The sequence below is a fragment of the Uranotaenia lowii genome, chromosome 2, assembly GCF_029784155.1.
Source record: "Uranotaenia lowii strain MFRU-FL chromosome 2, ASM2978415v1, whole genome shotgun sequence".
Classification (NCBI taxonomy): domain Eukaryota; kingdom Metazoa; phylum Arthropoda; class Insecta; order Diptera; family Culicidae; genus Uranotaenia; species Uranotaenia lowii.
Genome location: NC_073692.1, coordinates 10,049,343 through 10,076,044, shown reverse-complemented (window position 1 = coordinate 10,076,044; position 26,702 = coordinate 10,049,343). Strand labels below are relative to the sequence as shown.

Here is a 26,702-nt window from a genome sequence, read left to right as displayed (position 1 = left end):
TGATCTATATAGTTTTAATTATGTAATCAATTAAACATTGCATGGCAGGGAACTCCACGCTTTATTCCTCCCTTGAACCAGTATCTTTCGCGGTGTTTACCACATGGTTGGCCTGGCCGTAGTAATCTCTGCAATCCATGTTTACATGTAACAGAGATTACGTTGAAATGAAAAATGCAAGTCCTTTCATTTTCCAGGATGCTTACACGTTTTTGCTATGTTGGTAAAAGAAGAAGAAAAAGAAAGAAAATTTTTTGGCAAAAACCAGCTTTCTTGGACTTGGGGCTCATGCTAATCTTCTTTTTATCGTTCGAATTTTAGTATATGTCTTGTTGAAGCTAGGACAGCTTTTTGAGTCTAAATTTTCCATACGATCCTTGTTTTTATTCCAACAATCTGTTGGTCAATTTTATCAATCACGTGTTGCTACGTGTCACATGGACTATGAAAAAAGCTTAGAAAATTTTTTAAAACCTTCAATTGAAAGTCGTTTATTTAAATCCTTAAACACCGGATGTCAAAATCACAGGATCTGCCTCAACTTCTTTGATTTTGTCTTCAACATCCTTGGCTTCACTAGAGTTGATTTTTTCTGTAGAAGAAGTTACACTTTTCGGAGTGGTTGTGTTGACCGGAGTAACGAATACGACATTTGCCGAAGGAGAAGTGCTGCTGATTCCTTGAGTTGTAGCGGCTGTTGAACTGGTCCCTAAAGTTGACTCAGTCGACTTTGGGCTACCCGTTGTAACTTCAGGAGTAGCTGTTGTGGTTGTGGCCCCAGCTACAATGCTGGTTGGAATTGCCTTCAAAACTTCAGCTTTCATTGGCGATTCTGTACTGCTGTTGGTTCCATTGATAGAACTTCCCAAATCAATCTTAGCCACGTCAACTTCCTCGGTGCTGTTGTGGAACAAAACCGTCTCATTTTCCGCGATCAGGGCATGGTTACTCGGTTTGAAAGTGATCCCCGCAAGAGATCCCAAAGTGATTGGCTGGATGTTGGCATGCAAACTTCCGTCCTGCGATTGAAACGATTCCGATCCGTTGCCGTGATGATGACTTATCAAAGATCCGGCCAAACTGCCAAGAGAGTTTTCGAAAAATGACTCGATGTTGGCGATCGTCAAATTGATCGGATTATTCGGAATTGGGCTGGCGAAAGTCACCGCTGCGAAGATCGTGATCTGCTTAAAAGTTAAATTTGTACAAATTACTTATCAGAATAGTTTGATAAAAACTTACCAAAAGAGTTGCTGTCATTGTTGGGCTCCTTTATAATATTTAAAAAAAAAAATCAACGGATAAAATCAGGACAGCATTCTGAAGTACCGAATGATGAGATCCAATCGAATTTAAGTCCGAACTAGAACTGAGCTTCCCTTGTCCAGTAGTCAAGCTGTGAATTAGGCGAACCAATTCAATATTGACGACATATTGAGCGTTTGTTTGCATGAGTTTTTAGCAACACGACTTATTGACGACATTTGAGCCCAAAAGTGGAGCCGAATTGAAATTTTTACAAAAGTGACTTTCTTAACATGCTTTGGGTGAATCAACTGATTGATTTTTTTAAGCCAAAATCATCGATTGCATGGTGTTGTTTTTGAAAGCGCAATTCATCATGAGGCAATTATTGTGAATCATAATTTTAAAGCTTAGCCATTCGAGACAAACTGATGTTTTGCGTTAATTCGCACAATTTTTTTTTCTGATTATTCGATTGGATGTTTTGATTAAAAGCACATCAGCTAATTTTTTATCTATGTTGGTTTCTGAATTTGCATATCTCTGTATCTGTGTACTGATTAAAAGTCTAGAAATGAATTTAAAATAAACAAAACAATTCAAAAGAGAATTAAATGTGCCAACATTGAGAAAAAAATGTCAAAAACATCTTAAGATGACCAAAAATTGATTTTCTAAAATTCTTTCGAAAAGTGAAAAAATACAAAAATGACAAAAATGACAAAAATGACAAAAATGACAAAAATGACAAAAATGACAAAAATGACAAAAATGACAAAAATGACAAAAATGACAAAAATGACAAAAATGACAAAAATGACAAAAATGACAAAAATGACAAAAATGACAAAAATGACAAAAATGACAAAAATGACAAAAATGACAAAAATGACAAAAATGACAAAAATGACAAAAATGACAAAAATGACAAAAATGACAAAAATGACAAAAATGACAAAAATGACAAAAATGACAAAAATGACAAAAATGACAAAAATGACAAAAATGACAAAAATGACAAAAATGACAAAATGACAAAAATGACAAAAATGACAAAAATGACAAAAATGACAAAAATGACAAAAATGACAAAAATGACAAAAATGACAAAAATGACAAAAATGACAAAAATGACAAAAATGACAAAAATGACAAAAATGACAAAAATGACAAAAATGACAAAAATGACAAAAATGACAAAAATGACAAAAATGACAAAAATGACAAAAATGACAAAAATGACAAAAATGACAAAAATGACAAAAATGACAAAAATGACAAAAATGACAAAAATGACAAAAATGACAAAAATTACAAAAATTACAAAAATGACAAAAATGACAAAAATGACAAAAATGACAAAAATGACAAAAATGACAAAAATGACAAAAATGACAAAAATGACAAAAATGACAAAAATGACAAAAATGACAAAAATGACAAAAATGACAAAAATGACAAAAATGACAAAAATGACAAAAACGACAAAAATGACAAAAATGACAAAAATGACAAAAATGACAAAAATGACAAAAATGACAAAAATGACAAAAATGACAAAAATGACAAAAATGACAAAAATGACAAAAATGACAAAAATGACAAAAATGACAAAAATGACAAAAATGACAAAAATGACAAAAATGACAAAAATGACAAAAATGACAAAAATGACAAAAATGACAAAAATGACAAAAATGACAAAAATTACAAAAATGACAAAAATGACAAATATGATACCAAAATGATATCAAAATGACACCAAAATGACACCAAAATGACACCAAAATGACACCAAAATGACTCCAAAATGACACCAAAATGACACCAAAATGACACCAAAATGACATCAAAATGACATAAAAATGACACAAAAATGACACAAAAATTACAAAAATGATAAAAATAGAAAATTGAAAGATCTGTTTTTTTTTTGTAGTTTTCAGAAATAACTGGAACAAGACTAAACAAATTTCAAATTTAAAAATTCAAAAAATACCTGAAATTTTTTTTTTCGTTTCCGTCAACTTTTTTTCGGATAAATGAGTTCAAACCCAAGTTTTCAATTTTCCATTTCTTTATTGCTTTGTATTGTTTAGTTCTACATTTTCGCATCAGTTGGTTAGTTAGTCGTATTTTTATTACGTTACATTATTATGAAGTTTATTTCAACAGCAGATAGGAATTTTGTTTGAGCCCTGGTTTTGTGAGAAGCGTTAATGTTTGCTGGTTTGAGCCCTGGTTTTGTGAGAAGCGTTAATGTTTGCTGGTTCTATTAAGTTATTAGTATGTTTTATGGTGCCACTGTAACTTCGTGCTAGATTCTATGATTCCTAACGTGTGTTTTTTTTTTAGGATAGATTGCTTAAAATATCGTTTTCAATGGAATTCCTGTAAAATTGTGAAACTGTTCACTGTTGTTCTTGTTCTTATTTTAGGACTTTTTTCTTAACACTATCGATCTAGTTTTGAGAAGAATATGATGTGTAAATGTTTGGTCTAGGACAGAATAAGTTATTTGAGATAAAATTTTATTTAATTTAATTTTGCACCACTGTCTGTATATTATGACACATTTTTGCATTTCTTTGGAAAAAGTTGACAAAGTAAATTATTCATTATAGCAAAAAATCACTAATTTTTGTGAAGTTAGAAGAAATTATTAAACGCTTAGTCCAGGATCAAATAAAAAGAGACACAAAAAATTCCTGAAATTTCTCTTACATCTATGACAAATCGCTCAACCAGAGTTAATCGGGTTTGTCGCCTAAAGTCGCTATTAGTGCATCCGAATTTTTCTATTTTTTCTTTTTTGCCTCAAGTTAACCAGTTATTGATTGCTGCTGCTGCTGCTGCTGGTTTCCATTATCGGCCCGGACAGATCTTGGGGATGCGGAACGTGCCTCGACATAGTTTCGGTGACTTAAAACTGACATAAATTAATTCGAACAACACGTTGCTGCATGAAATATTATTGAAAGATACAGATAGACGTAGGTTGAACAAAAAAACCTAACAAAAAAAAAGTCTAACAAGCCGCTTGGCCAGTTAGTTTGGCCACCACCTAGCTGATTCCGATTGCCCGATTTCGGATCGGTTAATCAAAACGAAACCTTCATTATCTGGCGGTCATTCGGTTCGGTTTTTTTTATCTTCCATTCTTCCTTTTCTCTCATAGATTCAAAGTCCTTCTGGAGTTCCGAAACAAAAATGCCCCCAAACGCTGGCTGCTCGACTCAGCTTTGCTCAACAATCAATAATTAAATGTTTTGACATTTGATTAGGATTATTAGCTGATATTGCTGATATTTTAATATTTTTTCCTAGCCCTCGTCTTGGCAATCTGACTGACTCGCTTTTGGAGTTGTTTTTTTTTTGTTCCTTGAAGAGTGATGATTTCTTCGCCGTTCGCTTGTTTTATCACTTTCATTCCTGTTCAACACGATGGAAATATTTGACGCTGCTACTTTGCATAGGCACAGTGGCTGAAAATTGATTAATCGAGAAAGTAATCACAACTTTCCTTATTGCATATTTTTCACAAAAAAATATTTATTTGAATTTTTCATTTTTTCTCACTGAATTTTTTTGATTTTCTTGAGTTCTTTGATTTGTTTGACTTTCTTGACTTTTTTTTCTTGATCTTCTTGATTTGGTTAATTTTCTGGTTTTCATAATTTTATGGACCTTCTTAAATTTCTTGTATCCTTAATTTTTTTTATATTCTTGAAATTTTATTTTGTTTGATTTTCTAAATATTTTTAATCGTTTTATTTATTTAGCATTTCTTGCTTTTTTTTATTTTTCAGGATTTTTGTGTGTTTTTTTTTTTAAATTGCTCTTGAAGATTTGCTCGATTATCTTTATATTCTTTAAAAACCTAATTTTCCTTATTTTCTGAAATTTCTTAAATTTCTTGACTTAGATTTTCTTGATTTGCCTGTTTTTTTTTTTAACTTTTTAGATTATCTTAATGTATTTCTGGTTTTCGTTTTTTCGTTTTTGATTTTTAATAAATATTTGGAACTCTTTAATCTTCTTGATTTTATTCATTTTCTTGATGTTCTTGATTATCCTGATTTTTCTATTTTTCTTGATTATTTAGATAACTTGTTTCGATAGCTTACCTTGATTTTCGTAATTTTCTTGATTTTCTTGAAATTTATGTTTTTTTTATTTAATTTTATTTTCTTGATTTTTTTATGTTGTTGATTTTGTTGATTTTCTTGATATTATTGATTTTCTGAACTTTCTTGATTTTCTTGTTTTTTTTATTTGATTGATTTTTTTGATTTTCTTGACATTCTGCATTTTCGCGATATTTTTGATTTGGTTGATTTCCTTGATTTTTTCTATTTTCTTGGTTATCTTGATTTTCTTGATTTTCTTGTTTTTCTTAATTTTCTTAATTTTCTTGATTGTCTTGAATTTCTTAATTTTCTTGATATTCTTGATTTTCTTGATATTCTTGATTATCTTGATTATCTTGATTTTCTTGATTTTCTTGATTTTCTTGATTTTCTTGATCTTCTTGATTTTCTTGATTTTCTTGATTTTCTTGATTTTCTTGATTTTCTTGATTTTCTTGATTTTCTTGATTTTCTTGATTTTCTTGATTTTCTTGATTTTCTTGATTTTCTTGATTTTCTTGATTTTCTTGATTTTCTTGATTTTCTTGATTTTCTTGATTTTCTTGATTTTCTTGATTTTCTTGATTTTCTTGATTTTCTTGATTTTCTTGATTGTCTTGATTTTCTTGACTTTCTTGATTTTCTTGATTTTTTTGATTTTCTTGATTTTCTTGATTTTCTTGATTTTCTTAATTTTCTTGATTTTCTTGATTTTCTAGTTTTTCTTGATTTTCTTGATTTTCTTGATTTTCTTGATTTTCTCGATTTTCTTGATTTTCTTGATTTTCTTGATTTTCTTGATTTTCTTGATTTTCTTGATTTTCTTGATTTTCTTGATTTTCTTGATTTTCTTGATTTTCTTGATTTTCGTGATTTTCTTGATTTTCTTGATTTTCTTGATTTTCTTGACTTTCTTGATTTTCTTGACTTTCTTGGTTTTCTTGATTTCCTCGATTTTCTAGATTTTCTTGATTTTTTTGATTTTTTTATTTTCTTGATTTTCATTATTTTCTTGATTTTCTTGATATTCGTGATTTTATTTTTATTTTCTGGATTTTCTTGGTTTTCTTCATTTTATTGATCATCTAGATTTTTTTATTTTCTTGATTTCCTTCATTTTCTTGATTTTCTTGATTCTCATTTTTTTCTTGATTTTATTAATTTTCTTTAAGTGTCCTGATTTTCTTAATATCCTTAGTTTTCTTGACTTTCTAGTATTTCTTGAATTTCTTTATTTTCTTGTCGTTCTTAATTTTCTTGATAATCTTGATTTTTTTGAATTCTTTACTTACTTGATTTTCTTGATTTTCTTGATTCTCTTGGATAACATGATTTTCTTGATTTTCTCGATTTTCTTGATTTTCTTGATTTTCTTGATTTTCTTGATTTTCTTGATTTTCTTGATTTTCTTGATTTTCTTTAATAATCAAAGGTTTGAAGAACCTCTTAGCTGAATGAAACTATTATTTCAAAGTAGTCGAAGATTCCTTTGAATTCAGCTACAGTCAAGAAAGTCAAGAAAGTCAAGCAAGTCAAGAAAGTCAAGAAAGTCAAGAAAGTCAAGAAAGTCAAGAAAGTCAAGAAAGTCAAAAAAGTCAAGAAAGTCAAGAAAGTCAAGAAAGACAAGAAAGTCAAGAAAGTCAAGAAAGTCAAGAAAGTCAAGAAAGTCAAGAAAGTCAAGAAAGTCAAGAAAGTCAAGAAAGTCAAGAAAGTTAAGAAAGTCAAGAAAGTCAAGAAAGTCAAGAAAGTCAAGAAAGTCAAGAAAGTCAAGAAAGTCAAGAAAGTCAAGAAAGTCAAGAAAGTCAAGAAAGTCAAGAAAGTCAAGAAAGTCAAGAAAGTCAAGAAAGTCAAGAATGTCAAGAAAGTCAAGAAAGTCAAGAAAGTCAAGAAAGTCAAGAAAGTCAAGAAAGTCAAGAAAATCAAGAAATTCAAGAATTTCAAGAAAGTCAAGAATATCTTGAAAGTCAAGAAAGTCAAGAAAATAAAAAAAATCAAGAAAGTCAAGATAGTCAAGAAAATCTAGAAAGTCAAGAAAGTCAGAATGTCAAGAAAGTCAAGAAAGTCAAGAAAATCAAGAAAGTCAAGAAAGTCAGAATGTCAAGAAAGTCAAGAAAATCAAGAAAGCCAAGAAATTCAAGAATGTCAAGAAATCCAAAAAGTCAAGTAAATAAAAAAAAATCAAGAAAGTCTAGATAAACTTGAAAGTGACATCAAGGTTTTCAAGAAAACATTTAAAAGCTTGTGTTCACTGTGGCGAATTTGGTTTCTCTGATACTTTTCGTCAACCTCGAAAATTTGAAAGCCAATTCTATTGAATTTTCAACTTTTTTGTCTGTTAACTTTCTGGTTGACAACTGTTTGATCTTACTGGTTCTTCAAAACGTTGTTTTTTTTTCACGGTTTTTATATTGAGAGATAAATCATTCATCTGTTTTTGTGAATTATTGAATCATATTTTATTTATGTTTTTTGAATCAGTCTGTCATTTTGAGCCACTGTGCCAAGACACGCGATATATCAGACTGTAGAAATTTTAATTCATCTCAGTTCGTTCGTAGATTTGTTTTTTTTTCAGCCGCTTGATTCGTTCCAATTTCGCCTTTCCTGAGATGCTACCAGTAGTAGGTAGTCGTAAAAAAGTTAACCAACCAGAATGTGCCACAGGGAGCAAGCAGCCATCTGTAGGTTGGGGTAATCGTCATCATGATCATCATCCAGCTAAGAGTTGTGGTCCAAAAGCCGGTGTTTCGGGAGCCATGAGCCGGGATGAGGATCACGGACAGACGATGCTGCTCTGGAATTCGTGAGCCCCCGAAATGCTTGTTTCGTTTGTTTATAGCTTCATACACCTCTAGTGGTTCGGATCGCAGCGAATTTGTTAGTCTAATTTTTCGGTTTTTTGGGAAGCTTGGATAGTTTTGTTTAGTGGGTTAGTTAGCTTGAGAGACAAAGATTTGATGCATATTGCATAAATTATCGAAGCTAGAGCGTGGCTGTTTTTTTTTCTGGGAAATTTCGCTCTATAAAACACAAAACTTTAACGACATAATTTCTTGGGAAACATCAACTTTTGAGGCGATAACAACTTAGAAGAGCTTCGGCTATAACAATAGAAATGTCTCAACTTGACGACTTGACTTAGTTGGACGGATGGCTCTTTTTCTCTCCGCCTTCCCCCCGCAGCTAGCTCGAAGTTGTGATGGCGAAGGGGCCAACAGACGCGGATGGAGCAGCCTGGACAGTGCTGGTCGTTCGATTGGCCACACCCACTCCTCCTGTTCCGAGGGCGGCGCTTTGGTGTCGAATGTGATGTTCACGTTCCTTCAGATATTGATAGACTCCATGATTCTTCTGCTGCCGGGCTATTTGAAGTGCCGACAGGTTTTCCTGATTCTTCAAGGATATTTCAGCTCCGGCAGCCACCAGTTGCTTCACCACCGGAAGATGACTGAACAAGGCGGCCGCATGAAGCGCACTTTCCCCATTCTGGATAAGCCCCAGATTGGGACGATATTTGAGTAACTCGTGAACGACCGAGCTGTGTCCTTTGTGAGCCGCTTTAAAAAGGGCTGTTGCACCATCCTAAATGAAGAGAGAGAAAAAAAGCGATTTCTAAAAAGAAACCACCAAATCCAAAAAAATAACAATACTCACGCATCGCAGCGAATCAACATAGGCTCCGTGCATCAGCAGGATCTTGACGATGTGATCGTGGCCCATCTGGGCGGCGATCCAGAGTGGAGTTGCGCCATCGTTCCGTGGATTATCGGGATGGGCGCCGGCTGCTAGCAGCAGTTTAAGTACCGCCCCGTGGCCATTCTGAGCTGCGATGAAAAGGGGCGTGGCCCGGTCCTAGAAAGGGCGAAAAAGAAGATAAATGAAAACAAAAGAGGGAAACAATGAAGGATTAAATTGTAATTCGATACTGGAAAGACGTTTAAACTGTAATATAAATAAAGAGCTGCGGAAACTCCACCCGAGCAGACTTTTATGACAAATTTATACCTAATTTTGCTATCATGCCTTTAAAGAAAAAAAATGGTATCATTTTGCCCGAAAAATGGTGGTAAATGCCAAAATTCATGACTAACTTTTCATATAAGGAACCTCGATTATGCCAAGTGTAGGTTTTACTGATACTTTTATGATGCCTCGAATAGGTAACGTTTTAAAACTAGATTTGATGGTATTATTATGCCACTTTTTGGTATTCAATAGAACCAAATTTTGGTATTGTTTTGCCCTCAAAACTCCGTTGAAAGGGCTGGCTAAACAGGGTTTCAAAAAACGTTCAGTGAAACCAAAATCGTTGGATTGATTTTCATTGCTAATTTTGAACACCTGATTGATTTTTCTTCACATTAAATTGAGTACCAAATCGTGCTATCATTTTTGTCTCAATTTTCCACTCTATCGTAATCAGTGAATCCTAGATGATGCCTTGTTTTGAAATCTTGAAAAAAAAACCAAACCAAATAAAGCTTGCAATTAGGTCTCAATGCCTTATTCAAGTGTTGGTTTAGCATCAAACTTTAAAATATTGATGCTTCAATGAAACCTTATTTTGCCATCGAAAAATGCGCTATCATTTTGGCATTGACTGCTTATTTTGGTAACTGTTTGCTATCAATTCAAGCATGAAAGTCTGCTCGGGCATTCATGTTTGTTTAAACATATGTGTAATGTTATTCTTGTAGTTCATCATAACTAAATAAAACAACCCCGCAATAAATTTTTTGTTTGAAGTTCAATCGCGTTGCAGTCTTTGGGTGAAATATTTGTCTCAACTAAGGCTTTAAGAAACTAATTTGTAACAAGCAATCGGTTATTGAAGGCAAAACTTATTTATTAAAAAAAAACGCATTTTTTGCTCCTCCCGAGCAAAATACTTAAAAATCCTATTCACGCTTGAGACTCATGTAACCTCATAACATGGTCAGACTTTGCTAAAATTTGGCATGTGATCTTCTGCAAAATAATAAGCAATCTTAGCATGAAGAGAGTGAAATTTGTCATAGTTAATTACTCATATACTAAGAATAGTTCGATAAATTATTCAAAAATTCAAAAATGTCGGTTATAAAAAGGTAACCATAACTTATTCAATTTTCAACCAATTTTTATTAATAACCACTTGAAATCTTTGTTTTGAATTTAAATTCAAGGCCCATAGAAAATCGGATTTTTAAATCGCGATCTTTGGAACTGATCATTATTAGTTATTTACTTGGTGCCTACTAGTCAGGCAACACTTTTTTGCCTGCCGGAAATAGATGATTTGCATTATTTAAGAAGTTTGCATTCAGTTATCCCCAATAACCATAGACTTTTTACCATATTTAAGATCAAGGGTTGCACTCCGATGGTTGGTTTAAAGTTCGTGTGGATCCTAGAGTGGCTCCTTATACTTCTTAACAATTTAGTCCGAAAAAAAAATCAGAAAAAATCAACAGTTCATGAGCTTTCAAGTCAACAATGAAGAATTTTCGAGGCACAAAATGCGTAAAAGGAGTAAATTTGTGCAAAATTATTTTATCCATGTCTTTTTGCATCGTAAATATCTCAAACACATGTTAACTTAAAAATCTATCAAAAATAGGCAAGATAGTCCTTTTCATAACAAACACAACGCTACTAAAGTTTTGCATGTCCGAGCTCTATTAACGTAGCTATTACCGAAATAAAGTGCCCGGATACTAAATGATCATAGCCTTATAATGAATGTATAAAACTGTCGATGAAACAACATTGTCGAAGCCCCGGGAGGGCAGTGGACAAAATCCGGAATCACTCACGTGAAGATTCGGTGTGTCGAATCTTGTTTCGTAGCACGAAATGAAAAGTTCGATTTATCACTTTAAGTACGGTTTATTCTCCTACCGTTTTATTCACAAAGTCCCAATTTGCATGCTAAACACTATTAAAGTTTAATTAACAAGTCCAATTTTGCATGCTAAACACTATTTAATGATAAAACTTTATTGGAACTTAAACTTATATTTTGTTCTTAACTAATAATTTTGGACTTAAAGGTAGCACTCCAGTATGAAATAGCAAGTTCCAGGTTGAAATGGAAAACTTGCATGCGAATGAGATGTGCAGACGGCTGCGAACGAACGAAGACTGTCTGTAGGTAGGTTTTCACCCAGCGCGTGTGATGAAACCAACAGCACACAATCGATCACAATTTCGATGGCTCTATTGTGTGAAGCCACAAATCTCACCGGCACGCCGGCCGGCGTTTATTGTTCCGCTGCAACCTCGGTCGAGTTGATGACTGTTGATGATGGTTCGATAGGGCGTTTCATCGCAGATGGTTTAATTTGCGATGCGAATTGCAAATAACTTTTTCGTTGCAAAATACATTTCCGATTGTGAATCGAACAAACATTTTCTCTAACAAAATGCATTTTTGATAATTTTTTCCATCATAAATTCACTAATATCAACAATACTGTTGATCAAACGCAAAAATGAAATTCGAATGATCGATAGCAAATTTATTCACCTTAAAAATGGAAAAAAAGATATTTCAAATTTATGCTTTTCAACCCGAGATATTTGAATATAAGTTCAAGTCCTTTTCTATTTTTCAAAAATAAAATATTTGAAGCATAACTCATAAACAATTCTACTGAGATTTTTTTAAACATCATTTTTCGATTCAGTGCCTGATTTCACATCAAAAGTATTTTTCTGATTACTTAGTTCAAAAATGCTATAAACTAGTGTAATCCGTCAATTGATTTTGTACTTTTATAAATTTTTACGACCATTCAATTTTATCATTTGGTGAAATATGAAAGATTGTCAATATTGTAATACTTGCCAATTTTGTCACATGTTAATTTTATCAAATTTGACAAGTTTGCCAAAAAACCAAATTTATGAAATTTCCAAGTAGATTAAAAATGACAAAAGAGGTCAAGCTAACAAAATTGATAAATTTAACAAAAAAGGTCCAATGAATAAATTGACATAATTTTATTGATAAGATCGGCAAAACTTTGTCACTAATGTCATACTTGTAATTTTTTGTTTAAGTTTGGGATTTTTATCAAATGTGTCAATTTTGTGAAATATGTAATTTACAAATATTTTGTCAATTTTACAACTTTTTATTTGATTTTTAAATTTAACAGATTTATATCAATTTTATCAGTTTCGTCGCATTGACAAAATTTGGTCACTTTTGCCAATTTTGCCATTTTTTTTTCAATTTTGTCAAATTTGTTAATTTTAAATTTTTTTAATAATTTTGTCATTTTTGTCATTTTTGTCATTTTTGTCATTTTTGTCATTTTTGTCATTTTTGTCATTTTTGTCATTTTTGTCATTTTTGTCATTTTTGTCATTTTTGTCATTTTTGTCATTTTTGTCATTTTTGTCATTTTTGTCATTTTTGTCATTTTTGTCATTTTTGTCATTTTTGTCATTTTTGTCATTTTTGTCATTTTTGTCATTTTTGTCATTTTTGTCATTTTTGTCATTTTTGTCATTTTTGTCATTTTTGTCATTTTTGTCATTTTTGTCATTTTTGTCATTTTTGTCATTTTTGTCATTTTTGTCATTTTTGTCATTTTTGTCATTTTTGTCATTTTTGTCAATTTTGGCATTTTTGTCATATTTTTCTATTTTGTAAATTTTGTCGATTTGCTTATTATCACAATTTTGTAAATTCTATTTTTGATTTGTTTTTTTTTTCGACTGTCGTGTTCCATTTATGAAAATGTTCATCTGAAATTTCTGCTCTTGAGCTTGAGCTTGCTATCAACTACGGTCCACCTGCGGCCCCTCCTGGCCAATGGCATAATGGTTGCACTCCGTGATTGGTTCGAGATAATCACCATTGCACAATGAACCAAATGAAAGGTGCTGGGAACAAGCATCACAATCTCACTATGCAGTTTTGATAATCTCATACTTAAAAATGAACCAATAACGACGCCGGCCAAGTCCATGTAGTCGATAGGAGGAAGGGAAGTGCAGCACATGTGAAGATATGTTTAGCGGAGGCCGGCTGTACGCCATCCCTCCATAGATCTTCACGCTGGATGTTTGGGAAAAGGTATTGTGGCATGGGAGATTACCTTGAGAGGTAAAGTAACCACTTTTAACCTAAGCTCCTAGTCTCCTATACTTCCTACGTTTCCTATTGAAACTCCTATTCGCTCCTAATGAGGCCTTTTAATAAATTCGCATGAATGATTAATGCACGATTGAACTATATGAGATTTAAGTAATCATATTTCAACCCTAATGCACTGTTTTTCTGGCACTGAGTGTAAACAACCAAAAATTAAATAACATCAAAAAACAGAACAAAGTATTGCAAGCAAAATAGATATTCTGTTTCTTTTACAAGAATGCAAATTATTTCCCTTTAAATTTCTCTGTGTATACCTATCTACGCTATGGCCTCAACTGTTTTATAATCTGACCACCGACGGGGTTGGCATTTTGAGCTTCACATAAATAGTATTTAAATAAGGACAACAGCGCGAAATTTAAATGGTTTGTATTGTTTGGATTGAACAACTGAATTTGATCAATAACTTTTTAATTTTCTCAACAGTTGAAAATATTTTTATGTAGTACAAATAATGTTGCAATTCGTATTGTGCAATAACTGTTGTACAAACGAATCGATGCATTGCTAAGCTATGCCTCATATTCAAAAATATTACAATCATAATAAAAGTTCCAATAAAAAACACTTTTAGACTGTGGGTGCAATACTTTGGGCAAAAACTATATGGAAAAAGAATAAACAGAGTGTTCAGTCCGACAAGCGGACTGAGAAAGGAGAGACGCGAGAGAGAAGAACCGGCCAATCAGGGAACAGCAGGCGACTGGCTGCGGTTATAAAAACGCGCGCTCCCGCGTGTTGCAGTGTCAGTTTTTATCAAACCATCATCCAAGCAACATCGGCTCAGTTGGGTGGCCGACTCAGAAGAAGGCGGATCAGCCAAGAGTGGTCCTGGGCGAGACCACCTGAGAGCAGCTGCAACCAAGCTATTCGAACATCAACATAAGAAAAGAAGAACTGTGCAGAGTAAAAAGTGTATATAGAGAAATAAACCAAAAATGTATCGCCATTAAATAGTGTTGTCTGTGCTCCATCCGATGCTCGCTCCCAGGTCCACTGCCAAGAACGGCTCTTATCAGAGCCCTCCCCTCCTTTACGAAAGAGTTCGATCTCGGTCAACAAGGCGATCGAGATCCCCCTAGCCTTGCGAGGCATTCCAGGCAGACAGTCTCTTAAGACCTGCCTCCATCGATGAGGACAACCACCAGGGGTTGTCTAGGAGAGACTTGTTCCACGAGGGGAACAAGTTCCATCGATGGTTGTTTACAGTCCACAACACAGAGTGATAAAGGAGTGAATTTCATTGCCAACCTGGTTGGATATTATTACTTGCATTAAAATTAGTATTTCATTTAAACGCAGTTTAAATTAAATTTTCATTGTAAAGCATCAACTCAAAAACTGAAAAAGAATTTAAATCGGATTTTTTTAACATCACTTCGATTTAAAAAAAATATTAAGAGCATAACTACGCATAACATTTTGGCTTTTAGCATCTTGTATTTTAATCGATCAAAGCAACCTGTGTGACATGAACATACGTGTCCAACGTTACGAACCCGTGACGATGATGGTGATAGCAACTACTGAAAACAGAAATTGATAAAAAATAAACAATTTCGGAAAATTTCGTGAGTGAAAACAACGACCCACGACCAACCAAATTACTGTTTTTCATCGGTATCATGTATTGTATGGTATTGATATATGAGAAGGAATGAGAAAGACTAATGTTCACGCTACCGAACCGAGGCAATGCTGCTTCACTCGATTTGGACCGTATCTAGGTAATTGATTTAAGAAAAACGCACAGCACCCAAAATGATAGGAAAGTGAAAGTGTCCAAAGTATAAAAAATCGGAAAGCTCTCACCGGGTTTTCCTGTTCTTGTTATCCCCGACTACCGGCCTCCGCATTATGACATCCGTTTTCGTTCGCATTCTATACTTTTTCAGCCACAAATCACAAGAGTACTTTTTAATTTCAACTTAACACATCATCTTTTCTTGACTCGCTAAAACAATTCTCAATTTATGTACATTTCATCTCACATTCTTCTCAAACCACTAGTATTTCATTGGGAAAGAAAAAATCCCAAAAATGCAGCGCAACGAGAAACTGAAAAAATGCGTCCGCACTCGAGCAAGGCCTACTCGAAAACTCCTGTTCATCTGAAATTTCTGCTCTTATGTGATAACTGTTTGGAGGAGCTTATTCCTCTTTTAGAGAAGTAGGCGTTGATCGATTTGTAACGCACGTGTGTTTTTCGTCGCATTCGAAAATTTTTGAAAATTTTTATTGTTCATGTGAGAGCTCAATGTTGTGATGTACTCACAGATTATCGCTGAAAGAGGGGCGTGTTTCAATTGTGGTAAGTTAAAAACCCAGCTTCTGGGGATCGATGGCGAATGAAAATTGCCCCGCGATGATGAATGGTTTTTCTCGAACATCATGATCAGTATCACACGCCTTACAAGAGTGTGTGTTTTAGTAGATGGAGATAAAGAATTTTAATACTACTAAAATTTATTTCGTAGTTGTAATCGGAAAAAAATATACGACGCCTGGTTGTGCTTCTGAGAAAATGGTTCCATCATAAATATGCTCAGAGGTGGATGCCGACTTATTGATAACAGAGTTCAGGTTTAATAAAAAATGTACAAATACGTAGAGTAAGTTTACTGGTTGTTGGGAAAAAGTGTAGACATTTTGACATTTTGAAATTTCACCATGCAAAAATGTTTTCAAGATCTTTGGGCGTTGTATTTTTTTGCAGCACTGTTTCTATTTTAGCCATATGTGATGGAAATATTGATATTTTTGCATCATAGCATGTGAAAATACAACACGTGTTGTAAAAAAAATTGAAGGCCACAGATGTTGAAAATGTTTTGCAAGGCAATATTTTCAAAATGTGCTGAAAGTGACAAAATTTCTACCACTTTTTCTCAACACCAGTGAACTTGCTCTAAGTGCGATTTAAAAAAAATGTGATTTGATGTAGTGTTTGCCGCATGATTGTTTATCGGCTGTCAACGGGAGCTTTTGGATTGCTATGATTTTTTCATAGAATCCACAATTTTTACTTTACATGGACCACATTGTATTCATACTGAAAACATGCATAATTTGCTTATTTTATTATTGTTAAATTTTTCTGAAGTTATTGAATAGAACAAAAACCCTAAGAAAAGAATTCTTGCGAAACTAAACAAAGATATTAAAATCGAAGTACTCCCAATTTTAAGGAATAAGAACATTATTCCACACACTTTTGTTTAGAATTCAATGAATGCCGGGAGTTTTTTACGCCTGGACTTATTGTTCTGTAGTGTATAAATTAATACGCAATTCTAAGAATTATTTCATTGGAAATCATAATTGAAAAATCTGTTCGGGTAACAGAAAATCACTGCGCGCTCTTCCGGGTAAGACCTCTGTCTGATGAAAGCAGGGCTTCGAACGAAAACCTCCTGGAATTCTAGCACTTTTAATAAACCCCTTTGGGGGACTTTCTTCAGCAGCGAAATAAAAACCCACCAGGTAGGTACCGGTAACAGGAAGCTAGCAAAGGCAAACGAAAAAAAAAACACGCGGCGAAAACTAATTATAAAAATATAGAAAGACTTACCTTCATACAAGCGTGAACGTTCGCTCCGTGGCTTAGCAACTCGCTGACCATCGTTTCGTGTCCACCCTGACAGGCGACGAACAGTGGCGTACCGCCGTCCTGCGCGCGATTTCCGTCGTCCCGATCCACATCCGCATCCGCATCCGGAAGATCCGGGTTGCCGTCGGTCGCCGTCACACACATGATGGCCAATGTCCAGATCCACAGGGCACCGGGCAAGACAGGGTAAGGAAAATATGAAACCGAAGAAAGGATTTAATTAAAAATATTCATCCACCTCAAAACCCTTGCGAAGGTCTTTGGAATTGACTGCTGCTAAAGGTAGTTAGGTATGTGGGAAGGAGAAAATTCAAAGAAATCATCCCCCCTTTCCTTCTTCAATGAAAGTACCCTATCATCAACATCATCATCACCTTCATCGGGGGGTCGTTGGGTGAAAGTAATTTCAGAAATTAATAATGCGATTGACAGGAAGGATTTCACTCGTTTGAAAAAAATACGATGAAAGCATAACAACGGCTAGCAGCATATTGAATGGAAGAAAATTTCCCCGAGCGTGTTTTTGTCTTTGTGTTTATATTTTTAAAACAATATTCCACCAGCAGAGCTCAGCCCCGGTGTGATGGATTAGGATTAAGCTGTGTTATGGCGATGGAAAGCAGGGAGCCGTTCAGCGACACGGACTTGGACAAAACACTACTGTTGTTACGATGATGGCAAAAGGCATGGGACACTTACAACCGAGGAACAGTCCACCGGGGCACCGGCTTTCAGCAATATCCTGGCAACGTCCACAAATCCTCCCTGGGCCGCAAAAAATAGAGCCGTCGTGCCGGTCTGCGGAAGTGAATAGAAACGAGAGAAAAAAAATTAAAATAATACAATGTTTTTCAACAGTTTTTTTTTGTTTCAATTTGTTATGATTTTATCACAGGTTCACTTCCCTGGTTTTTGTTCATTTGAGATTATTTAAAATTGAAGAACGCTGTTAAGCGTTTCGGTCTATAACATGAAATTCAATTTTGAACTGTGACGAAAAGATTATGGGGCTGTGGGGGCTGTGGGGGAATCGTGGGCCACCTATGGGGGGAATCGTGGGCCACCTATATTTTGGTGTTTTTATACACATTCAAAACTTAAAATATGTTTTACCTTTAACCAAATAAAGAGCTGTGAAAAATATTTTGTCCATTTTTTTCTAATGTGGTGGAGACGAAAATAAATCCTAAATAAGGAATTTTGCTGAAACGTTCGCAAGCCAGGAATTAAGAACTATTCGTTCATTCACAATTCTTTTTTTTATTTCCTCTTTCGTAATTACTTTAAAATGACGAAATGAATTATGAAATTTCAGTTTTGGGACAAATCATAAACTTTTCACGTTATCTAGTCAATATAGATTTGGTGGCCCACGATTCCCCACAGTTTTTCAAAGTCCAAAAAAATTACTTTTTTGAAAACAGTCAGAACTCAGGAAACTAATGTATTTTAAAAAATTCAAAAAAAAAACCTTATGATGATACCTTTAAAATGTAGAAAACCTTTCCATTTTTTTTTTTCTTTTTATCTTTTACAATAAAGAAGTTGTGAAGCATAGAAAAAAAGTGGCCATGATACCCACCTCCACCCCACTACTTTTTTTTTTGATAGAATGAAAAATACAAACATTCCAAATATACATGGATAGAGGTCAAACACAGCAGCTTGAAAACGTGTTTCTCTAAATAAGCTTTTATGCACTTATACCCCTTCAAGGGTCTCACTTGTCAGTAACGGTCACCGCCTACTAATTCCACAAATTTTTGGTTCTGATTGCTTAGAAAAAACAGCGTTTCATCACTTTTTTTCATTGAGAAAAAAAGAAAAAAGCTTGTGCATAAATTCAGAAATAAAACTATGGGCGATAAGCAGCTCAAAAGTACGTTCAGGTGGCACAGCGATCAAAATGATGATATGACAAATTCTAGTGTCAAAACACTTAGTAATTTTAGAAAACATTGAACAAATTTAAAAGATTCGGTGATAATTGTGTTAATATCTTGCAGAGACTCGAGAATATGGTAAGAAAAAGAGAATGACGTAATCATTCTTATTTTGTCCATGGTTCAATTTCAGTTGAATTTCGTTCTCCGGAAAAAACCATCAGAAACAAAAAAACAAACAATCAAAAGTCCTTTTTCATTCCATTTTGAAGAATTTAGTACTTCTAGCTTGAAGGAAGTCAATCGCTATGACTTTTAAGATATTTTTCCATTATGCAACCGGAGGAAAGTGTTATGAAACTTAAACTGCAATTTTCTTGAAACATGCCAAACAGTTCATATTACCTGTTCAAAACTAACCAAAATTCAGTTTTTTTCTCAGTTTGGTTTCGACATTTCTCTTTAGTGTGTTTGGAGACATCTGGTGGCCCAGCCAAAAAGCATAATTTGGTTCAAAACGATCGTTGAAAATTTTACACAAGTTTTGTGTTATCTGTTAAAATACTTATTTTAAATATTGCGACAAAAATGACAAAAATGACAAAAATGACAAAAATGACAAAAATGACAAAAATGACAAAAATGACAAAAATGACAAAAATGACAAAAATGACAAAAATGACAAAAATGACAAAAAATGACAAAAATGACAAAAATGACAAAAATGACAAAAATGACAAAAATGACAAAAATGACAAAAATGACAAAAATGACAAAAATGACAAAAATGACAAAAATGACAACAATGACAAAAATGACAAAAATGACAAAAATGACAAAAATGACAAAAATGACAAAAATGACAAAAATGACAAAAATGACAAAAATGACAAAAATGACAAAAATGACAAAAATGACAAAAATGACAAAAATGACAAAAATGACAGAAATGACAAAATGACAAAAATGACAAAAATGACAAAAATGACAAAAATGACAAAAATGACAAAAATGACAAAAATGACAAAAATGACAAAAATGACAAAAATGACAAAAATGACAAAAATGACAAAAATGACAAAAATGACAAAAATGACAAAAATGACAAAAATGACAAAAATGACAAAAATGACAAAAATGACAAAAATGACAAAAATGACAAAAATGACAAAAATGACAAAAATGACAAAAATGACAAAAATGACAAAAATGACAAAAATGACAAAAATGACAAAAATGACAAAAATGACAAAAATGACAAAAATGACAAAAATGACAAAAATGACAAAATGCTTATGCTTATGCTTATGCTTATGATACGTACACAGCCAGATCTTGTCAGCATCCCGGTGAACAGTAAAAATACATTTACTATCCATCTTATCAAGGCCGGGCCCACTGTGCAGTATTGGACGCAGAGACAACTGGAACCAGGGGAGGAAGAAACGTGGACAACAGTACCATACGTTCCCATGTTTATTTGATATTAATTCGTTGGGAGCATAGATGCTATAGATATTTCAATGCTCCTTCGAGTTGGGCCTTGCGATTCTTCCTTCAGGGGATGGAAATGAGGTTTTTTTTTTACATAAAATCCAAAATTTAACAATACAATGATTAAAGAAACGCTTCTTTAATCATCATACACTGTTTAATTTTGAATCCTTGTACCTTCATCTCAGGTCATCGACCATGGTTATAGCGCCATTGCTCGCTTTTGAAAATATTTCTAAGAGCAGAGAAATTATTAATATAGCACCGAAATCCTTAGAATTTTTCCATTCTAAAAGATTTCAGTACCAAAAGCATTGGGTATTCTAATATTTGATATGAAATGAAACAAATGGTAATTCAATGAATGAATCTTACCTTTTTATGGAACCAAAATCTTACCTTTTATCTTACCTTACCTTTAAACATCTTACATAAATGTTATCGTAGCTTTAGCCCCATTCCCGTTTCTGACCATGCCAGATTTTTACGGAAAACAGTACGAGCAAACACAAAACTTGTACGCGTTAAGCGGAATAAAGAGTTTGCCGTGCATCTTGAACGTGTGCAAGAACTTTCAAGCATGAACGATTGCTGAATTTCCTCTCTTACTATCTCCTATGTGCAAGTAACTTCGTCAACGACGCGTAGTAGGCTGCGCTTTCTAATGCATAACACATTACATCAAGATTTGCCCTTCCTCAAGCGATCAAACTTTCTAACATTGACGGCACGACACCAAAATCGCAATTTAATTCTTCATGGTTAAGAATTTCTATTTTTTTTCTCACTCCACCACTTTAAACTTCTTATTTGCTTAAAGACACTAATTGAACACTCATTCTTCTCAAAACACACACAAACGGCACCTTTATAGCAATTTTTTTTCCCTTCTCAAATCTTCTCAACACAACGGATTGGCCATTTTTCTAAAATAACCAACATTTTTCCGTAGATTTCGAAGCCATTCCACATAATTCGAAAATATTCCGGAATGCTTCTCCCACTCCGTCGTAGCTTCGTCAATTAAATAATAGTTCATTTGACCCACGCTTGGCGAAAATAAAATCAACAGGGCACGGGAAGAGAATTGAAACGCGCCGCACAAAGTAAACTTGCAGGCATTCCCCACTTTCCTAGGTTCAAATCAGGTTTTTTTCAGTTTCACTCTTCATATCAGCTCATTTTGACACAACAAAAACTTTTTCCGACTTCTGGCCATTTTTAGCTGAAAATCACGAAAATTATTAAGAAAAGACAACTCTTGAAACGTAGCGCAATGAGACAACAGAAAAACGCGTCCGCACTCGACCAAGGCCTACTCGGAACTCAAATGACAAAAATGACAAAAATGACAAAAATGACAAAAATGACAAAAATGACAAAAATGACAAAAATGACAAAAATGACAAAAATGACAAAAATGACAAAAATGACAAAAATGACAAAAATGACAAAAATGACAAAAATGACAAAAATGACAAAAATGACAAAAATGACAAAAATGACAAAAATGACAAAAATGACAAAAATGACAAAAATGACAAAAATGACAAAAATGACAAAAATGACAAAAATGACAAAAATGACAAAAATGACAAAAATGACAAAAATGACAAAAATGACAAAAATGACAAAAATGACAAAAATGACAAAAATGACAAAAATGACAAAAATGACAAAAATGACAAAAATGACAAAAATGACAAAAAAATGACAAAAATGAAAAAAAATGATAAAAATGACAAAAATGAAAAAAAATGACAAAAATGACAAAAATGACAAAAATGACAAAAATGACAAAAATGACAAAAATGACAAAAATGACAAAAATGACAAAAATGACAAAAATGACAAAAATGACAAAAATGACAAAAATGACAAAAATGACAAAAATGACAAAAATGACAAAAATGACAAAAATGACAAAAATGACAAAAATGACAAAAATGACAAAAATGACAAAAATGACAAAAATGACAAAAATGACAAAAATGACAAAAATGACAAAAATGACAAAAATGACAAAAATGACAAAAATGACAAAAATGACAAAAATGACAAAAATGACAAAAATGACAAAAATGACAAAAATGACAAAAATGACAAAAATGAAAAAAATGACAAAAATGACAAAAATGACAAAAATGACAAAAATGACAAAAATGACAAAAATGACAAAAATGACAAAAATGACAAAAATGACAAAAATGACAAAAATGACAAAAATGACAAAAATGACAAAAATGACAAAAATGACAAAAATGACAAAAATGACAAAAATGACAAAAATGACAAAAATGACAAAAATGACAAAAATGACAAAAATGACAAAAATGACAAAAATGACAAAAATGACAAAAATGACAAAAATGACAAAAATGACAAAAATGACAAAAATGACAAAAATGACAAAAATGACAAAAATGACAAAAATGACAAAAATGACAAAAATGACAAAAATGACAAAAATGACAAAAATGACAAAAATGACAAAAATGACAAAAATGACAAAAATGACAAAAATGACAAAAATGACAAAAATGACAAAAATGACAAAAATGACAAAAATGACAAAAATGACAAAAATGACAAAAATGACAAAAATGACAAAAATGACAAAAATGACAAAAATGACAAAAATGACAAAAATGACAAAAATGACAAAAATGACAAAAATGACAAAAATGACAAAAATGACAAAAATGACAAAAATGACAAAAATGACAAAAATGACAAAAATGACAAAAATGACAAAAATGACAAAAATGACAAAAATGACAAAAATGACAAAAATGACAAAAATGACAAAAATGACAAAAATGACAAAAATGACAAAAATGACAAAAATGACAAAAATGACAAAAATGACAAAAATGACAAAAATGACAAAAATGACAAAAATGACAAAAATGACAAAAATGACAAAAATGACAAAAATGACAAAAATGACAAAAATGACAAAAATGACAAAAATGACAAAAATGACAAAAATGACAAAAATGACAAAAATGACAAAAATGACAAAAATGACAAAAATGACAAAAATGACAAAAATGACAAAAATGACAAAAATGACAAAAATGACAAAAATGACAAAAATGACAAAAATGACAAAAATGACAAAAATGACAAAAATGACAAAAATGACAAAAATGACAAAAATGACAAAAATGACAAAAATGACTAAAATGACAAAAATGACAAAAATGACAAAAATGACAAAAATGACAAAAATGACAAAAATGACAAAAATGACAAAAATGACAAAAATGACAAAAATGACAAAAATGACAAAAATGACAAAAATGACAAAAATGACAAAAATGACAAAAATGAAAAAAATGACAAAAATTACAAAAATTACAAAAATTACAAAAATGACAAAAATGACAAAAATGACAAAAATGACAAAAATGACAAAAATGACAAAAATGACAAAAATGACAAAAATGACAAAAATGACAAAAATGACAAAAATGACAAAAATGACAAAAATGACAAAAATGACAAAAATGACAAAAATTACAAAAATGACAAAAATTACAAAAATGACAAAAATGACAAAAATGACAAAAATGACAAAAAATGACAAAAATGACAAAAATGACAAAAATGACAAAAATGACAAAAATGACAAAAATGACAAAAATGACAAAAAATGACAAAAATGACAAAAATGACAAAAATGACAAAAATGACAAAAATGACAAAAATGACAAAATAGACAAAAATAAAAAAAATGACAAAAATGACAAAAATGACAAAAATGTCAAAAATGACAAAATTGACAAAAATGACAAAAATTACAAAAATTACAAAAATGACAAAAATGACAAAAATAACAAAAATTACAAAAATGACAAAAATGACAAAAATGACTAAAATGACAGAAATGACAAAAATGACAGAAATGACAAAAATGATAAAAATGACAACAATGACAACAATGACAAAAATGATCATTATAGTTTGATGAAATATTATTCCAAGAATGGTGAAACAAAACATTAAGCCTGTCTTTTAAAACTGTATCTTCCAAGAAAGTTATTTGAAGCCTCCAAAAAACTTTTTTTTTTATCTCAAAACGAACCCTATTTTAAATAAAAAGATTGAAATTGAATTTAAATAATGGTTTGATTTTTGTTTATAAAACTCTGGGAATTTTCGGATTAAAAATAACTAAACATGGTAGGGTAGGGTTTTTATTTACAATATAATACACAGGAAGTTCAATCGAAGGAAATTTTAACCAAAATTAACCTTCCAGCAAGTGGTTCAACCATCGCCTAATAAACGCGCCAATATTGATACAGATAAAACACATGACAGCCGTACGGAAATAACCAGTTCTGCTGATCTCGCGTCAAGTATCGCACGACTCGGCTGCAATCGTTGGCAATTCGGCACTGGGGATGGGCCTCTCGAAGCCGCTCGAAGAAGGTTAGATCGATCTCGTCGTGGTATCCGTCCTGTTCCAGGGCACTGTAGTCGCTGGCCAGGATGAAATCATTCTCCGACACCAGCACTTCCTTCACCAGATGACACCGGATGAAGCGAGCCTGCTTAAGATGGGGCATTTGCTGGAAGATCAGCTCTACGCCGACTTGTTCCTGAGGGAGGGATAAATAAAGATTTAGTTTTCTTATGGAAAAATAATCTACTTAAAGTACTCACAGCTTCCACATCGTCCATTTCCAAAAGCTTCAACGTTTTGAGGGTACAAATTTGTTCGATAAACAGTGAATCCAGTTCAAGTTTTTCCAGCTTCAGTTCTTGCAGATGTTGATTGAACTTTCCAAAGTATTCCGCTAGTTTGCACGTGCAGCGTGTGAAGTTTCGGCACTTCATTCATCGGAGCCAAAGCTCCCACAAATGTTGTCAACTTGCGTAAATTAGGCAGCGAAAGTCTTTTGGTGTAACAGGACCTTCCAATTTCCGTCAGTATGTCGAGCTCTTCGAGCTGCTTCAAATTATCGATTTGATTGTAAGCTTCCTCACTCATATTGCGACTATGAACGGTGAGCGTTTTGAGATTGCGACAGAACCGGAAAAGATGCTCGTACACAGGATAGAATAAATTTTCCGGGTCAACAATCTTCAGATGGCTCAATCTGCGGAACAAATCTCGATGGGGTTTCCTAAAATCTGCTCTATGAAACAGTCTCGGAGGAACACTTCCTTCCAAAGCCACTAGAGTTAGATCGTTTACATTCGCAAAAGTCTTGCGTCCGATACTGCTGAAGAACAACATTTTGTCTATGAATTTAACGGTAACTTTCTCCACTTGCTCACTGAATAGATAAACCAACGGGCTTAAGCTTACTCCGGAATCTTCCACAACAATTTCCTTCAAGTTTGGTGCCGAAATTCGGCACGCATGAGTATCTTCATTGTCGACCCAAATCGATGGATGAAAGCTCAGTTTCTTCAAATTTGGCATAAGCAGCAAATCATCACCGGAGAAAAGTTCAGCCAACGAAAATCGATACAGTCGAATCTTCAAATCTTCCACTCGATCAAGCACTACTTCACGCAGGAAAAACTCCCGGAAGCGATCCAAGAAATTCTCATGTCCGGTACTGGCCAACAATCTTGATCCGCCAAACATCATCGTATCAGTTATCGAAAACGATTGATAGCGTTCCATGTTGTCGAAATCGTTGCAGGAACTTTCCACACTCAAGTTTCACCGGACAGATCGACAAACGACGCCCCCGCAAGTATCGGTCCGTATCAAGAATTCCGTACCAACGGACGCAAACGAACATGGCCGCTTCCTGGTCCGCGTACTTCAAGTAGTCGAAAATACGCTCCAGAATTTCCGTCGGCTGTTTGTTGATGTGCACCATTTTCCACGTTTCAAAAACCACACTTTTTCGTCTCCTAAAACCACAAAAATCGGCAAACTTTCAGCTTTGACAAGTTTAAGAAGAATAATCCCGCAGGCAAAGTTAATTTTTTTTGGGAGCGATTCCAGAGCATCCCGAAAAAGGATTTTTCTACCAAAAGGCATCGGAAACGCAAACGAGCGCTTGAGAAATGCCTAACACAGATCTACCTGGGTCACCAAACTTGCCCAGAAACGTGGAAATATCCAACACTTATTTCTTCACACTTATTTGGTAACCTGTTACCCGCTTATCCTCGTTCTTGAAGCAATTGTACTTAGAGATGAATATTCGAACAGAAGT

The 26,702-nt window shown here is 33.2% G+C and overlaps 2 protein-coding genes, 1 non-coding gene and 1 pseudogene across 3 annotated transcripts; all 4 read right to left on the bottom strand.

The window, feature by feature from the left end:
• Nucleotides 1–236: 236 nt before the first annotated feature.
• Nucleotides 237–345, bottom strand: LOC129750212 (U6 spliceosomal RNA). The gene has a single exon (XR_008738344.1). It is a non-coding gene; the product is annotated as a U6 spliceosomal RNA (small nuclear RNA).
• Nucleotides 346–460: 115 nt separating this feature from the next.
• Nucleotides 461–1,359, bottom strand: LOC129749815 (uncharacterized). The gene is made up of 2 exons (XM_055744906.1): nt 1,243–1,359; nt 461–1,184 (listed from the first exon to the last, which is right to left on the bottom strand). The coding sequence occupies exons 1-2, from the start codon at nt 1,258–1,260 to the stop codon at nt 504–506; spliced, it is 699 nt and encodes a 232-aa protein (XP_055600881.1). The 5' UTR covers nt 1,261–1,359; the 3' UTR covers nt 461–503.
• A 6,243-nt stretch (nt 1,360–7,602) lies between these two features.
• Nucleotides 7,603–17,941, bottom strand: LOC129741051 (ankyrin repeat domain-containing protein 29; the record flags this gene model as incomplete). The annotated part of the gene is made up of 4 exons (XM_055732751.1): nt 7,603–8,957; nt 9,030–9,227; nt 17,096–17,194; nt 17,834–17,941. Coding segments are annotated over 4 exons (804 nt in total), but the record flags the coding sequence as incomplete, so codon positions are not given.
• Nucleotides 17,942–24,797: 6,856 nt separating this feature from the next.
• On the bottom strand, nt 24,798–26,122 carry LOC129741050 (uncharacterized; annotated as a pseudogene).
• Between the last annotated feature and the right edge of the window lie 580 nt (nt 26,123–26,702).